Source organism: Electrophorus electricus, chromosome 2 (assembly GCF_013358815.1).
Source record: "Electrophorus electricus isolate fEleEle1 chromosome 2, fEleEle1.pri, whole genome shotgun sequence".
NCBI classification, from domain to species: domain Eukaryota; kingdom Metazoa; phylum Chordata; class Actinopteri; order Gymnotiformes; family Gymnotidae; genus Electrophorus; species Electrophorus electricus.
Window position 1 is genome coordinate 22,233,272 of NC_049536.1, and position 16,354 is coordinate 22,249,625.

At 47.4% G+C, this 16,354-nt stretch overlaps 1 protein-coding gene across 3 annotated transcripts in view; it reads right to left on the reverse strand.

The window, feature by feature from the left end:
* Positions 1–430: 430 nt before the first annotated feature.
* pdgfrb (platelet-derived growth factor receptor, beta polypeptide) overlaps positions 431–16,354 on the reverse strand; it is a 27,022-nt gene continuing 11,098 nt past the window's right edge. For 2 of the 3 annotated variants that reach the window (XM_035521732.1, XM_035521737.1), the window contains exons 4-25: positions 15,132–15,211; positions 14,374–14,658; positions 13,934–14,191; positions 12,957–13,087; positions 11,723–11,888; positions 10,463–10,643; positions 10,059–10,174; positions 9,820–9,943; positions 9,162–9,370; positions 7,668–7,762; positions 7,320–7,452; positions 7,059–7,163; positions 6,584–6,694; positions 6,314–6,476; positions 5,742–5,908; positions 4,957–5,072; positions 4,317–4,439; positions 3,781–3,892; positions 3,494–3,593; positions 1,792–1,897; positions 1,258–1,526; positions 431–792 (exon numbers count right to left, since the gene is read on the reverse strand). In XM_035521732.1, coding sequence (XP_035377625.1) covers positions 675–792; positions 1,258–1,526; positions 1,792–1,897; positions 3,494–3,593; positions 3,781–3,892; positions 4,317–4,439; positions 4,957–5,072; positions 5,742–5,908; positions 6,314–6,476; positions 6,584–6,694; positions 7,059–7,163; positions 7,320–7,452; positions 7,668–7,762; positions 9,162–9,370; positions 9,820–9,943; positions 10,059–10,174; positions 10,463–10,643; positions 11,723–11,888; positions 12,957–13,087; positions 13,934–14,191; positions 14,374–14,658; positions 15,132–15,211 — 3,268 coding nt within the window. In that variant the 3' untranslated portion in view covers positions 431–674. The remainder of the gene's footprint in view (positions 793–1,257; positions 1,527–1,791; positions 1,898–3,493; positions 3,594–3,780; positions 3,893–4,316; positions 4,440–4,956; positions 5,073–5,741; positions 5,909–6,313; positions 6,477–6,583; positions 6,695–7,058; positions 7,164–7,319; positions 7,453–7,667; positions 7,763–9,161; positions 9,371–9,819; positions 9,944–10,058; positions 10,175–10,462; positions 10,644–11,722; positions 11,889–12,956; positions 13,088–13,933; positions 14,192–14,373; positions 14,659–15,131; positions 15,212–16,354) is intronic. The other variant, XM_027007156.2, reaches the window with a different exon arrangement.

Here is a 16,354-nt window from a genome sequence, read left to right on the forward strand (position 1 = left end):
AAATATGTCCTTCATTAAAATGTCAATTTTTGTTACATAGCTTGACTATAATGAATATCTTACAAAGTCACAAAGTCACAATCCTACGAAATGACAAGCAATCTTCAATGCTACAAAATCCAATGATATTCACAGCGTGTCTTGTCAATACTGATTAATATTCGTGTGTTACTATTAGGCTTATTATTGGGTCATTGAATTCGTTAAATCATTATTATGAAACAATGAGTCCCACAGTCTGACAACACAAAGGCCCCCAGAACCCCAAGACTCAAGGCTTTATCCCTACACATTCCCTACACAGGCCCCCGGAGCCCTGTCTCTAAGACTCAAGGCTTTATCCCTACACATTCCCTACACAGGCCCCCGGAGCCCTGTCTCTAAGACTCAAGGCTTTATCCCTACACATTCCCTACACAGGCCCCCGGAGCCCTGTCTCTAAGAATCAAGGCTTTATCCCTACACTGACTGGGTACGAATAATACGTTTTCATATGAATCCTCATTCTCAACATGTCTTCTTTCACTGTATTAATGTCCATAATAGCTGATTGTTTCCATTTGTACCTGACAGGATTAGGAAACTATATAACATCTCAAATACTGACCAGATGTTCCCTTTGCTTTCTGCTTGAATGCAAATTCTTGCGTTCACTCCAGTGTGGGAGGAATGAGTCACAGGAAACTCTCCTGCACGTCTGGAGTTGAGGACGGTTCGTTCAGCAGTTCCTCGCGCTCCGGTTCTGTGCTGGAGGTCTCCAGGGAGGCGGTCTCTGCCTCGGAAGCCACTGAGCTATGGGGAGAAATGGTACCTTTAGGATTCCCATATTCTGTTCATACCAACTCCCGCCACAAGGGAGCACTGTTTTCATGACACAAACCGCTCTTGGCTGCTGCTTCTCATCGGTGTGTGAGTGACTGTAAAAGCTGATATCTGTCTGTAAAACGTCCTTGAGTCTGAGAAAAGTGCTATATAAATGTAAATAATAATAATAATAATAATAATAATAATAATAATAATATAATAATAATAACAACCACTGTAGCTGTTACAATACAGCAAAAGAGGAGTGAAGGCCATTTTCAAGAGCTGGTGCTGAGTTTTTCAGTGTGTGTTTGATTCCCCATATATTTCTGTACTTTCCACTGACACCCAGCAGCAGGTCTGTTTGAGTATGCCCTCTGTAAGGGGAACTGGTGCGTCACTGGGCCACATCCTCTGTGCTGTAGTCAGTCATGGTCGTGGAGATGACACTACCTCGAGGGGTTTTCCCCCGGTGCCGTCATCTCCTGGGCCTCGTCCTCGGGCTTGGGGTCGGGGATGGGGATGATGTAGCCATTACACTGGGCCGCCGCGAGGTCCCCCTCGGCCCCCAGGCAGGGGATGGGGGTGGAGGACGCAGGGAAGGGGGCAGGAGAGGACAGGGGAGAGAAAGTTCCTGGGAAGGGAGAAGGCACCCTGGGCTTGGTGCGCACCACAGCCGGGTGGTCGCTCTTCAGGAAGCTGTCATTGACTTGGGAGTATCTCTGTGGAGAGAGAGAGAGAGAGAGAGAAAAAGATTTAGTGATGGGTTTCACTGTGGTCTTTCACCTCAGTGTCAACTACCCACACTCATCAGCTAACTGCCCATGCCTTGAGTTTAGTCAGGTACATCAGAGGTCTGCAGGACTGGAGACGCACGTGCTTTATCAAGAGTAGCCCATTCGCACAGTCGACGTCCCACAAGTGGAACAACGTCAGCATGGAGGTTTGGTGTTGTACGTGTGTGTGTAATCACAGAGCAGCAGAAACCTTTTTATAGGCGTCTGTGAGCATATTTCCCATGGTGTGGGCCAGAAAGGAGAACTCCGGCCTCTTCTCAAACTTCTCCTCCCAGCACCTCCTCAACACCTCGTAGCTGCAGCAGGGACAAGTCCATTACACACTGCAGCTCTCACCTCAAACTGAGAGACGCAGTGCTCGACTGAGACAGATACTGTAGAATTCAACTGATATTGTAGTATTAAACTGAGACAGATACTGTAGAATTCAACTGATATTGTAGTATTAAACTGAGACAGATACTGTAGAATTCAACTGATATTGTAGTATTAAACTGAGGCAGATACTGTAGAATTAAACTGATATTGTAGTATTAAACTGAGGCAGATACTGTAGAATTCAACTGATATTGTAGTATTAAACTGAGGCAGATACTGTAGAATTAAACTGATATTGTAGTATTAAACTGAGGCAGATACTGTAGAATTAAACTGATATTGTAGTATTAAACTGAGGCAGATACTGTAGAATTAAACTGATATTGTAGTATTAAACTGAGACAGATACTGTAGAATTCAACTGATATTGTAGTATTAAACAGACAGATACTGTAGAATTCAACTGATATTGTAGTATTAAACTGAGACAGATACTGTAGAATTAAACTGAGATAGTGTAGTGTTAGAGACAGATACTGTAGAATTCAACTGATATTGTAGTATTAAACTGAAACAGATACTGTAGAATTAAACTGATATTGTAGTATTAAACTGAGACAGATACTGTAGAATTAAACTGAGATAGTGTAGTGTTAGAGACAGATACTGTAGAATTCAACTGATATTGTAGTATTAAACTGAAACAGATACTGTAGAATTAAACTGATATTGTAGTATTAAACTGAGACAGATACTGTAGAATTAAACTGAGATAGTGTAGTGTTAGAGACAGATACTGTAGAATTCAACTGATATTGTAGTATTAAACTGAGAGATACTGTAGAATTAAACTGATATTGTAGTATTAAACTGAGACAGATACTGTAGAATTAAACTGAGATAGTGTAGTGTTAGAGACAGATACTGTAGAATTCAACTGATATTGTAGTATTAAACTGAAACAGATACTGTAGAATTAAACTGATATTGTAGTATTAAACTGAGACAGATACTGTAGAATTAAACTGAGATAGTGTAGTGTTAGAGACAGATACTGTAGAATTCAACTGATATTGTAGTATTAAACTGAAACAGATACTGTAGAATTAAACTGATATTGTAGTATTAAACTGAGACAGATACTGTAGAATTAAACTGAGATAGTGTAGTGTTAGAGACAGATACTGTAGAATTCAACTGATATTGTAGTATTAAACTGAGAGATACTGTAGAATTAAACTGATATTGTAGTATTAAACTGAGACAGATACTGTAGAATTAAACTGATAGTGTAGTATTAAACTGAGACAGATACTGTAGAATTAAACTGAGATAGTGTAATGTTAGAGACAGATACTGTAGAATTAAACTGATTGATAGTGTAGTATTACACTGAGACAGATGCTCTAGAATTAAACCGAGACTAATATTGTATAAGAAAAGTACAGCTTGGGACCCTTCTGAATTATTTCTTATCAGTCCTCTCCAAAATGTGTAATACCTGGACATAAATATTATATAAACAGATAAACACTAAACCGCATGTCTGAGAGCATTAGGAGAACGGGACGTACATGTCGTCTGAGGCATGGCTGGGCTTGCTCATGCGGTACCCTCTCTTCAGCGCGTTGTAAAACAGCTCATTCATGGGGAGGTCTGGGTACGGAGTCCCTCCTGGGAGAGCGTAGTATCAGGGACATCCGTCAACCACCCCAGTACTTCACACAATGACTTTAACAGATTATCATAAGACGAGCGGGGGGATGTGGGGATCAAAGGAATACATTTCCAAGGTCCGTTTGCAGGAAGATGGCGGGTGACGTACATGTGGAAGTGTAGGATTCATTCATTAACAGCTCACCTAGAGTGAATATCTCCCACAGCAGAATGCCGTAAGACCAGACGTCGCTCAGCGTGGTGTAGAGGTTGTGGAAGATGCTCTCTGGGGCCATCCACTTGAGGGGCAGGAAGGTCTGCAGGAGCCACCATCACAACAACAACTCACTCCACCTCTGTGCTTAATGGTATGCAAATTGTTTGGAAAATAATTAAAGGGCTTTTAAGATATTCCGATGAGGTTGAGCACTGGTGTGATGTGTGTTAGCCCACGTCATGCAGAAATCTTCCCTGGAGGTTTTATCACAAGATCTGGTTCTGTCTAAAAGTGAAAGGGTTTCTAGTCCTAACACAGGTGTGTAGACCGATGTCATATCCGTCACGCCTTTTCTGTTGAGCACTAAGTGGCGACACGTCTTCAGCAATGATGGAAAGGTACCACCATGGCACAGACTCTCCTATTTATTATTGTTCAGAGTGCGCAGAGCTCTAAGAAACCCTTCACTAGTCCGCCCTGGGTTTTTCTCGAAACAGGGCGTCTGCTCTGAACATGCCACTCACGCTGCCCTTGGAGATGTAGTTGTTGTCGTGCATGATGTCTCTGGCCAGTCCAAAGTCACAGATCTTCACCAGCTTCCCCTCGCAGATTAGCACGTTCCTGGCCGCCAGGTCCCGGTGAACACACTGGAAGGATGAGAGGAGAATGAGTCAGAGCTTCCAGAGCCCAGCAAAGTCCAGCAAGAGCCCAGTAAAAGCCCAGCCAGAACCCATCAGAACCTAGCCAAAACCCACCAGAACCAACCAGAACTCAGCCAGAACCCAGCCAAAACCCATCAGAACCCAGCCAAAACCCACCAGAACCCATCAGGACCTATAAGAATCCATCAGAACCCAGTCAAAACCCACCAGAACTCAGCCAGGAGCACCACAGGCTGGAGGGTTTGATCCACTACAGACTGTGGTGTAACAGAAGCAGTTCAGGAAGATGAGAACTCCAGCTGACCTCATTGACAACATCCTGGAGACACGTTTACAGCTAAAACAGGACTTTTCCTTGTCCAAACTTTGCAAAGACTTTAAATTCCAAGTGGGGATTGAGACGATAACTACTTTTTCCATACAAGTTCTATTATAAAACTGTAAAACAAACATGTGTCAGGGAGCCGTGGGTGTGTGTTTGTGTAAAGATCCGTTCCCATACGTTTTTCGAGGCCAGAAACTCCATGCCTTTGGCCACCTGGAAGCTGAAGCCAACCAGGTCAGTGTAGCTCAGGACAGGAGAGTCACTGATAACCAGTGAAAGATCCACCCTGTGACCTAAAACACACACACGCACGCACGCACACGCACACACACAGTCAAAATGTAGTCTTTAGACTTGATGTAGAACACATGGTGTTTTATTAATGGACACTGTTGCTATAAAATAAACATAATAAACTAAATTAGCAAACTATTAATAAACCAGTAAATGCTGGTTTCTCCCAGAATCAGCATGAGTTGGCTTTGCCTCAAAACCACATCTGCCCAGCACATCTGCCCCACAGCTGGACGGTATGCGCAGGTATAAAGGAATTCGATTCTGCACGTTTTTGCTGTCTCTCAGTTCGTAAACGCTGTGTGTAATTCAGCCCCGCGCTTCTCCTCTACAGTGTCCACAAAGCCGCCCCAAACTTTACGGCCCGTGACACAGCAGAGACCGCGGACACAGTCGGATAACCCAAGAGGCAGTGGTCTCCTCCCAGCGACACCGTCTGAAAGAGGGTCCACTGAGCGGAACCCTACTTCCAGAGTCCTCATGCGTCTTACTCTTAACGGACCGGCGCGAATCCACCGCTATCTTAAAACAGTGCACGCGTTCTTAATATCTGATCATATATTACAGGTATTAAACTAACATCTCATGATACATTTTCACAAGGTAGGAACTCCTTGGACATTTGTTTTAGAGATCCTTGCTTGTCAGTCTGTTTTGGAGGTTTCTACCTTGCTCCTGGTAGATGTCCTGCTGGTATGGGCACTCGTAGGCAGAGGGCTGGATGTCTGTGTACTTGATGGTGTCCGTGATCTCCTGCATGGCCATGTACTCAGTCATGTCTTCCTTCCTCATGTCCATGTAACCACCGTCGCTCTCGCTGCCAAACGACACGTAGCTGCAGGACAGGATTCACAAGGAGAGAGCACACCCGCTCACATTACAGAAGACATGAAAGATGCACTACATTAACTCAGCCAGGTTCCACATGAATTTGGTTTATTGGTCTCCTGTGCATTTGTGTTGTTTCCACAACCGAAGTCAAAACGTCGATTTAGAACGCTGAACACACGTGATCTAGTCTAGTATGTAGCAGTGCCTCATTCAAATTTTTCACTATAAGCCTACTGTAAAACATCGCGGCCAAAAAAATAAAAAACCTCTCGGCACTGTAACTTACAGTAAATTATAAGCAGTGGAATTCCAGGTTATGGAAAACCTTTACCAGAAAATAAACTGATTGGAGAGATAGGCCTAATCTCTGGGGCAGGTGAGGTGGGTGAGGTCGCTTTCAGCTCCTCACCCTTTCCCAGAAGGCACCTCTGCGTCCAGGCACCTCTGCAGGCCGCCACTGCCGACCAGCTGGCTCTTGTTAGCGTAGTGCTGCAGAAAGCTCTGTTTGTTCCTGTGCAGGTAGTCCACCAGGTCGCCGTAGCGACAGTACTCAGTCACCAGGTACAGGGGGCCTTGAAGGGTGAAGAAATTGAGCTATTTTAACACCTCCTTCCCGTGTGTGAGAAGGTCTAATGGGCTGTGGTGGGGGGCATCCGGGGGGCGGTACCAGGGGCGGTACCTTGTTTGGTGCAGGCGCCCAGCAGGTTCACGATGTTCAGGTGAGGACCAAGATGACTCATGATCTTCAGCTCTGACATCAGGGCCTGAGTCTCACTCCTGCGCGCTGTAGCTGTACGCCATAGCAGGAGAGTCAGTTATCATGCGCACACACACACACACACACGCACACACACACGCACCTGCACACACACACACACACACATGCGCGCGCGCTAACACACATATGCGCAATCATGTACACAGACACGCGCACATACAAACACACGCGCAAACACACACACACGTGCAAACACGCACACACACAAACAGATGCCAAGGTAAAGCTACAGCACGTGCCTGTTAGCGCTGACGAGCGTTTACTGAACGATAAGTGCTGAGAAACAGCAGGGAAGTTTTAAACATATCAAACACGTGAGGCACGAGAAAGCGCAGGCGCATAGGTGCGAAGTGTGTGAGGTGTGTATGGGACGTACACTTGAGCATTTTCACTGCCACTTTAGTGGAGGACTGCGTATGGCCGAGTCCATAAGCCGTGGCCTCCACAACCCTCCCAAACGCCCCTGAGCCCAGCGTGCGACCTGCGGCACAAGAGGAATGTTCAAATCACAGCCAAGTCACCTTGTGTGTTCAGGCAAAGTTTGCATTACGATCTCAGCGCGTGAAGTATTTGCGATCCCTAGGGGTTGTCTATAAGCGACCGTGCATGTTTAAAGTGGCCAGCTCCCAGCTCGTACCAAGGACCAGGCTGTCTCGAGGCATCTCCCAGGCCAGGTCGTAGGGCAGGTGGATGGGGTCCACATAGATGTACTCATGCCCGTCCTGACTCACGGATTCAATCACCTTCCACCTGATCTCATACCGTGGCTTCTGCAGGGGGGGTGGGACACACACGCAACCCTGCTAGCACATGGCGCTTATTCGAGTGTTGGCGTCAGACCAAATGATCAGACTGTTCATATCTAGTACCACAGTGTGGTAGTCAGTGCACAGTAATATAGGCGCTTGTCTATGGTAGTACTGCAGTATTGTAGTATAGTACACTGGTCTGTAGTGTTTGCACCTCATGTGTAGGTGACACTGACCTTTCTCCACACAGCGATGAGGATGATGATGAAGATGATGGCTATGACGACAAGAACCAAAACAGCCGCCAATACGGCCACCTGCGAGAAAAGAGCTGGAGAGACACACACACACACACACACTTTACTTATGAAATACAGACTACAGCAGGACAGAATATAATGTACTATTTACAGATTATTCAATGAAATATTAATGAACATAAAAGTATATAGTGACCAAGGGAACCTGAAATACCATCTTCCACATGGGTCATTTATAAAGGATCTCTACAGGAGACCACCGAGGGATCTCTCTACAGGAGACCTTTTTTGTGTGCTGAATATTGGGGAAATTGTGGACTGCATAGTAATGCAATATTAAAATTTTGTCAGAATTAACAGTGTTCATTTTAAATGAAGAAGACAGTGATGTGTAACAGCCAATCTGCAGTGTAATATAAAGTGATGTGTGTGGGCAGAGGGTAGCTGTAAGTGTGTGTGTGTGTGTGCGTGTGTGTGTGTGTGTGTATGTGTGTGTGAAACCAAGGCCATTAAAACGTCTTACACCTAGAAGACAAACAGCTGCAAGGAACACAAAAAGAGTGAGAAAAGAAAGAGCGAGAAGGGTAGAAAGAGAGAGAGAGAGAGAGAGAGAGAGAAGTACAGCTGTGTGCATCAGATGCCTGTGACAGCACAGGCACGTGTCATGCGCACACACACACAGACAGACACACAGATACACACACACACAGACAGACACACAGATACACACACACACACACACACACACACACACACACACAGACACAGACACACAGATACACACACACACACACACACACACACAGACACACAGATACACACACACACACACACACACACACACACACACACACACACACACACACACAGATACACACACACACACAGATACACACACACAGATACACACACACACACAGATACACACACACAGATACACACACACACACACACACACACACACACACACACGTGCACAGGCGCTGCCTCAAAGCATCACTCATTCTCAGTGTTATGAGACTGGATTTAAAGGGATCTAGGGCTCTGCAGTAGAAGACTTCATGTGGACCTGGTTTATTATTCCCCTGCTCACCACCTAAAGACCACTGAGACAGGGACCATTTAATGACCACTGAGACAGGGACCATTTAATGACCACTGAGACAGGGACTGTCTAAAGACCACTGAGACAGGGACCATCTAAAGACTACTGAGACAGGGACCGTCTAAAGACCACTGAGACAGGGACCGTCTAAAGACCACTGAGACAGGCACTGTCTAAAGACCACCTTACAGAGGCTCCTTCAGAAAACAAAGAGTTCATTTCAGGCTGCACAGGACAGCACCCTTTAAACACTTACAGTGTATGTTACTTTACACCGTGTGTGTGTGCGCTCGCGAGCTCACATTTACATATTCATTTGCCTTCACACACACACACACACACACACACACACAGAGAACACTCACTGTGAGTGATGAGTCGGATGTCTCGTGCGCGTGCCCCTCTCTCGTTGCGCGCCTGGCAGCGCAGTGTGATCTGCTGCGGACGAACGAACGTCACCTGACTGTGCACCTGGTGGATCTTGCGCGTGTTGTTGTAGGTGGAGTTAGTCACGACACTGACGCTCTCAGTGTCGGCCACCAGGGGGCTCCACACCACGCTTCTGTTGCTGCATCTGAACAGGAAACCGAACAAACATCAGAAGGATGATAGGCAGGGAGGAGGAGAGTGTTCTTGCCACGGCGACGAGGGTGTGCTGCATTAGGACGATGGAGGTTATGGATAATTCATGCCAACGATTTCTCCGAAGTGCATTCATAACCTAGGGCTCAGTATCAATGAAGCCCCATCAACGTGAAATTGTAGGAGCTCAGGGTTGCCCATAATGGACTGGCTTACGTTACCGTGGGCGTGCTGAGGACCGTACGCACGGTAACGCACATCAAAGAAGGCCCATAAAGACTGTAGGTTTACGCAACGGCTACGAAGGTAGCAACACGCACATATCATGACCCGTTATGTGTGTGTGCTGCTGTACCTTTACAGTTAACATGATTATTAATGCATGGGAGTCCCCACACGGTGAAATGATGGACTGTAAAATATTACAGGTGATGCGCTCACTTGTGCACACTGTCGCAGCTGAACCACTGGATGACGGGAGAGGGGACGCCTTCTGCTGTACAGGTGACCACGTGCTTTTGGCCTGGGGGGTGGTGGTCCGTCAGCTCTGTTATCTGTGGGGGGACTGAACGCAGAGGGGGAAACCCTTTAGAGAGACCCACGAGGCCAGCGCAGGGGACAGCGTCCACGCCGCGCCCATCTGTTCGGGAATGAGGGAGTGAGGCGGATGGCGTTCTCACCTTTAACCTCTAGGTCAAAAGTCATCTCTTTGGAATCATCTTCGTTGGAAACATGGATGGTGTAGTGACCTTTCTGGTCCAGCCGGACTCTCACTAATGTCAAGGTGCTGATGTACCTACAGGAGAGAGGGGCACGTGAAAGTTTCAGTGGTAGCTCAGTGGTTAAGGTACTGGACTAGAAATCAGAAAGTTGCCAGTTCAAGTCCCACCACTGCCAAGTTTCCCACTGTTGGGCCCCTGAGCAAGACCCTTAACCCTCAATTACTCAAGAAGTATTCAGTCATAATGGTAAGTTGGATAAAAGCATGAACTAAATATTTGTCACCTAATACAAAGGACAATTTACAAAGCAGGACTTGGTGGTGTGATGAATTTGCTGGCGATGCACACAAGCCTGTGGTGACCTGATCTCGTGCTCCTGTCTGGTGTTGATGATGTTGTCTCCGGCGATGACGGCACCGCCCTTGCTCCAGCGGATGTGGGGTTTGGGGTAGCCCTCCACCGTCACCCTCAGCTGCACGTTCTCGTGCAGCTGCGCCGAGACGTTGGGGCTCTGGAATGAACTGAGCTGCACGAAGCCTCTCTCTGCACAGCGATGCAAGACACATCCATCAATCTCCCCACTTCTGCCTGGCCTGCAGAACTCTAGGGTGAGAACTGAGCTCCTAAAGCAGCTTGGGTTCAGAAACCCGGGCGTAAATCAACTCGGCGAGACTCCTAGAAGTCAGAAAGTCTGGGTAGTCCAGGCCAGCAGCTTATCACCACAGTGTGACTTTCTATCTGATGTAATTTGGGAAGGTTTTGTATTCACCAAAAACACAAATGCAGGTTAAAAACCTGACCGCTCTGAAGGCTGCACGCTCATTCCCAAGCTTCCTAAACCTAATCATCACATTTCCATGCATAATTCACCCCTAAAAGCAGCTTCATTACCACTTTCTGCACTTTAGCACACTTTGGAAAGCACATTACAAGCACCGAAGCCTGTAATGTGCTTTGCCGAGTGCATTACGGGAGTGGAAACGAGCGCGAGAGTGCAGGCGCGTGGATGCTCTCACAAAGCCTTCCATTCATCTGCCTCTCGCGCCCCCTGCCCCTCCTGCACGTCCTTACAGTCGCTCAGTGTGCTGCTGGCCATCTCGGTTGCAGGGACGGGGGGTTAAACCTAAAGGAGATGCACAGTGTGGAGCTTCAGGCTTGGAAAGGGTGGGTGGGTGGGTGGGGGTGTGTGGGGTGGTGTTGCTTAAATATAACCTCATCTCAGAAGAATGTAAACGTTCACGTGTGCTGGGCTCCACAGCGGGCACGGTGAGAGAGGGTCGGAGGGGCCGGCGTTAACTAGGCTCCTGCTGGAAGCTTCGCTTTGGGCGTGCTCTGTCCGGAAAGCGATGCCCGCGCAGTTTGGCGAACGCGTGACGTCGCCTTTCGAACGTGTGTGTGTTTTTTTTTTCACCAAGATTATGAAGTGACGGGGTCGCCTATATCAGCCCCCTAATCCGTCCTAATCCCATTTACTGAAACATTCCTTCATGTGTGTTTCCTTGCGATATTTTAGGCATTTGATTGGGGCAAACATAAAAAGCCCTGCGTCTCTCACACCTGTGTCTCCGACCGGCCCAGTAAGCGGGCAGAGTATAGGGGCGAGGGCGTTTGCGTGCGCTCACCCAGCACGGTGACCTCGATGCTGGCCGAGGCATTCTGGTTGCCCACGTCCTCCTTCACGTGGCACACATACTGTCCAGAGTGGGACGGCGTGGCGCTGGAGATGTTCAGGCAGGAGCGCATGCTCGTGGTCGACAGGACATCTGTCAGGGGCTCCACGTCCCCCGCCTGAGGGTCAGAAAGTCACAGAGGTCATGTGGAAGCAGGCGATTGGTTAAAAGGGTGCAGGTGAAGGACGCAGAAGTGGGATCCCAGCCACTGGGTGAACTGGCTGGCAGCAGAGTGGCATTTTAAAATCTATGCAGGGCGTTATGTTGCATGGCGTGCGAGACTGCACCCGTTAGCCAGAGCACTTAGGCACTGTGTTTACATATACTGGCACATATACTGGCCACATGCTCGTGGAGGATATTCTGATTGGCAGCTCAATGCATACGCCATTGGAAGTCAATACAAAAGTGTTTTGGATTTTTTTTTTGGTCTACAAGCAAATGTCCTTTTGAATGATCACTGCTTTCTGCATTTAGCACTTTATGACTGTGAGGGAAATCCTGTCAACTCCTTCATGGGCCAATCAGAGGGCAGAGCCTGTTCTTCTGCTGTTCTAAGCCCTCAGCAGTTCAACGGGAGGGTCCCTGCAGCTGAGCACTCTGGCCGCGTCTCTGCTCCCAAATCACTCCAGCCGAAGACAAACGTTAAATGTGGGTGGACACAGGAGACGGATTTGTGCTTTCAGATATCAAACACACATATAGCAGGCCTGGCTGCATTCTCACGCCAGCAAACCTGATTTAGAGAGTGACGAGGACTCGGTGAAAACAAAACTCACAGCGCACTCCGTGCTATACATGATTCATGTGTGGGTCTAAATGGTAAGGATGAAAGCTTGGATCATCTGTGAAACACGGCTGAAATGACAGGACTGATGTTCTCTGATAACCACCGAAGGCACACAACAGCAAACACGCCTTGGCGGGAAACGTGGCAGGGGTGTCTAGCAAGGTAAGTCCTAGCAGAGAGGCTTTTCCTTCTCACTGTCTGCCTCCTCCACACCCATCTCCTCCAACAGACATAAAACTTTAATAAAACACGTTATTCAGAAAAACCTTCTCAAAGTTGAGGTGTGGCAGCACATCTTGATGTAATTTGGGCCGTTGGAGCTACTCCAGAGGGGTCGCGGCTTCGAAACGAAACGGGGAATAGGAAGGCGATGAGTTGTGATTTCAGCCCACTCACGTCTTTGTTCGGGAAGTCCCAGGAGAAGTAGACGAGCTCCACGCCGTTGGCGGTGCAGTTCACACTCAGAGCCTCGCCCTGTTTCAGCATCGTCTTTGAGGCATTTATGTGGGCGTCCAGCATTTCAGGCACTGCGGCCATGTGCACCACACACACACACACACACACACACACACCACACACACACACACACACACCACACACACACAAACCCATACAAGACAAGCATTGTTTTAACGCTGCCTTTTTACAAATCATCTGTTTATGAAAGGGAAGGGGAGAGAAATTATGGGTAGCAAAAGAAATGACAGGAAGTTTAGCAGATGGGGCACACATGTGGAGCTGTCTGCAGGTCACTCCTGTGCTGTCGCCTAGCAACCGAAGTCCCTGCTGAGGACCCCAGTCCTCTTGAACTGACCACTAAACCCCAAACCCTAACTGGGGTTTAGTGGGGTTACAAAATGTATGGTAAGTGTCAGACAACACAGGCCAGAAAAATAAATCATATAATAGATTGAAAAAGCCTTTTTAACTGGCCAGATTTCAATATATTGGTTAAATCCTCATGTAGTGCACTACACAGGACATAAATCAATGCTATTTATACCATATATACTGCACTGCACATGGTTTGACTCGAGTTATTTGCACCATACATAGTGCACTACACAAGACATGAACCAATGTCATTTACAACGTCTATAGTGCACTACATAGTACATAAACCAATGCCATTTACACTGTATATAAAGCAGTACATGCGTGAAGTGTGAATGTTTAGTGTCTATATGTCAACTTTGGTCACATTTCAGTGCAGTTACAGTGTTGAAACACTTCATCGCAAGTAATGAATTTCACAGACCAAACCATACATTAAAGGCTTACAAGAAGACTTAATTCTAAGGGATTAAATACGAACTATTAAACATTAAATCCTAAATCTCCTTAATGCATTGTCTCTCTCGTATGACACACACCGTAGATGGTGTAGACGTAGTAGAGCTCAGACCACATGTCCTTCCCGGCCAGCTCTGCTTTGCATCTGTAGGTGGTGTCATTGAGCTGGGCCGTGTAGCCCATGCTGGGGGCGTAGTACCCCCTCACACGGGTGTCTGTCTCCTTGTCGTACAGGCTCACGGTTATGTTGGGGTCTGTCACGAGGCATGGGATGGTGGCCACGTCTCCCGTTTTGGTGACCATGTAGTACTCGCTCTCCAGAAACCACACGTCGGGATCTGGTGGAGGACAGCGTCAGGGGCACATCGGATCAATAACCATACCACACTCTTCATTAATAGATCACGTGCTAATGTGTTAGTTGTAAACGTCATTTGTAAGTTTCTGACTGGAATTACTGTCACACGTGGATCTGTGACTGTACAAAAACACACACTGAAATGGCGGCTTTGCTTCTCACCAGGCACGTAGATGGCCACCTCTCTGGTCTCCGCAGTCTCATTTTCAAAGCATTCGTACACCCCTGTGTGCCTCCACGTCACGTTCTCCAAGGAAAGAGTGCTGGAAGAGGCGCTCCTGTCTTCTGTGCGGACCGCCGGGACGTTCTTGTCTTGTCTGAAGAGCCAGGTCACAGGTCCCCAGCCAGAACACGTAATTGTGAAGGACTGGTTGGCTGTCAGGACGACTTCTCTGACGTTTGGGTTCAGCTCCAGTCCCGTGACAACAGGACACAGCAGGACGAGGGCTTCACAGGTGTCAGGAAGACAGCAGTGTCACTCGGCTGAACTGTTTTCTGCTTGTCTCCGAACTCTGGCTATGTTTACCCCGCAACCCTGAGCTAGCACATAAAGGACTCTATGTTTACCGCAGAACCCTGAGCTAGCACACAAAGGATTCCTTACAGAAGCTGTACAGCTGGCAGGTACAAGAGCATTATAATGGTATTATGACTTATAATTATAATTGCAAAGCGCCATAAACCTGTTGGATTTGTTCTGAATCGGAACTTCAAACTTCGTTATTCAATCACATAACGGCATGCTCGTCACAGAAGTCTTCTAACGAGCGCATACATTTTGAACAAACGTCTACGTCTTGGAAGGTTATTCCATGCACAGGGTCTTATGTCTGCATCATATGGGTTTGAGACGGGTTAGAAAAGGCTGGTTTCATTTTTTTTTCGTCTGTGGCAGTGCCCACACGTGTCTAATCTGTTACCTGCCGTGAAAGCGGCTAGTCGCAGAAGTCCGATACCAAGGCCCTCCATCATGACAGCTTGGTGACGGTTTGGCCTTTTCTGCACACAGAGAAGTAAGAACACTCAAGGCATTGCTTTCTGTCAGCATGTAGGGACTCTACAGGACGGCTTCATCTTCAGCTAAACCTCATCTTCAGTGTGTCTCCTAATGCTCTCAACAGTTCTGAACATTATAAAGGCCAAGCGGTTCGTTGCTGGCGGCTCTAATTTATTTATTTTTTCTTCTTTTCGTGTTGACCTGCCTAGGCGGCGTTCCATGCTGACGAGGCGCTCCGAGGGGCACGGCCTGTCCGGACCACGCTCCGTTGCACACACACAGAGCCGCGCTTCACACTCCTGGCTACTGTGGCATTGTTTTCATCTCTCATAGCTATCTGTCATGCACACACACACCACCCTCCTCCCACAATGATTGCAGAATGTTCTCTTTACCAGGCACTAAGGGCCTGGAGGAGACGTTACACAGACGGGATTATGGAAAACGTTTAGTTCTATGACGATACAGCACCTCAGCGCTAATGGCCCATCTGTCAACAGGTGAAACTAATTGGGGAAGTTGCCTCGTTCGTTCAGATGTATTGCAGTACCCTGGAAAAGCTTGGGAAAGTCTTTCATCACCTCCTTGAAAAAATAAACACAGACGTCTTGGCAAGCGGGTAATTACAACTGCCCCTTCCCCTTTAAAATGGTTTAAAGGCCACTGTTAGGGTTCAAAGGTAACAAGAGGCCAATGATAAACAGGATGTATGTATCGGTAATTAAACACACAGGATCATAGAAAGAGAGAGAAAAAGAGAGAAAGAGAGACAAAGCGAAAGAGGAGGAGAATTAGTGAGCGACCGAGAGAAGGAGAGAGGGAGTGGCGGAAAGAGGGAGATACAGAGAGAGGGAGAGAGAGAAGGAGAGAGGGAGCGGGAGAAAGAGGGAGAGAGAGTGAGAGAGAGAGATAGAGGGAGAGGGAGAGAGAGAAGGAGAGAGGGAGCGGGAGAAAGCGGGAGAGAGAGTGAGAGAGAGAGATACAGAGAGAGGGAGAGAGAGAAGGAGAGAGGGAGTGGGAGAAAGAGGGAGAGAGAGTGAGAGAGAGAGATAGAGGGAGAGGGAGAGAGAGAAGGAGAGAGGGAGCGGGAGAAAGAGGGAGAGAGAGTGAGAGAGAGATAGAGAGAGAGGGAGAGAGAGAAGGAGA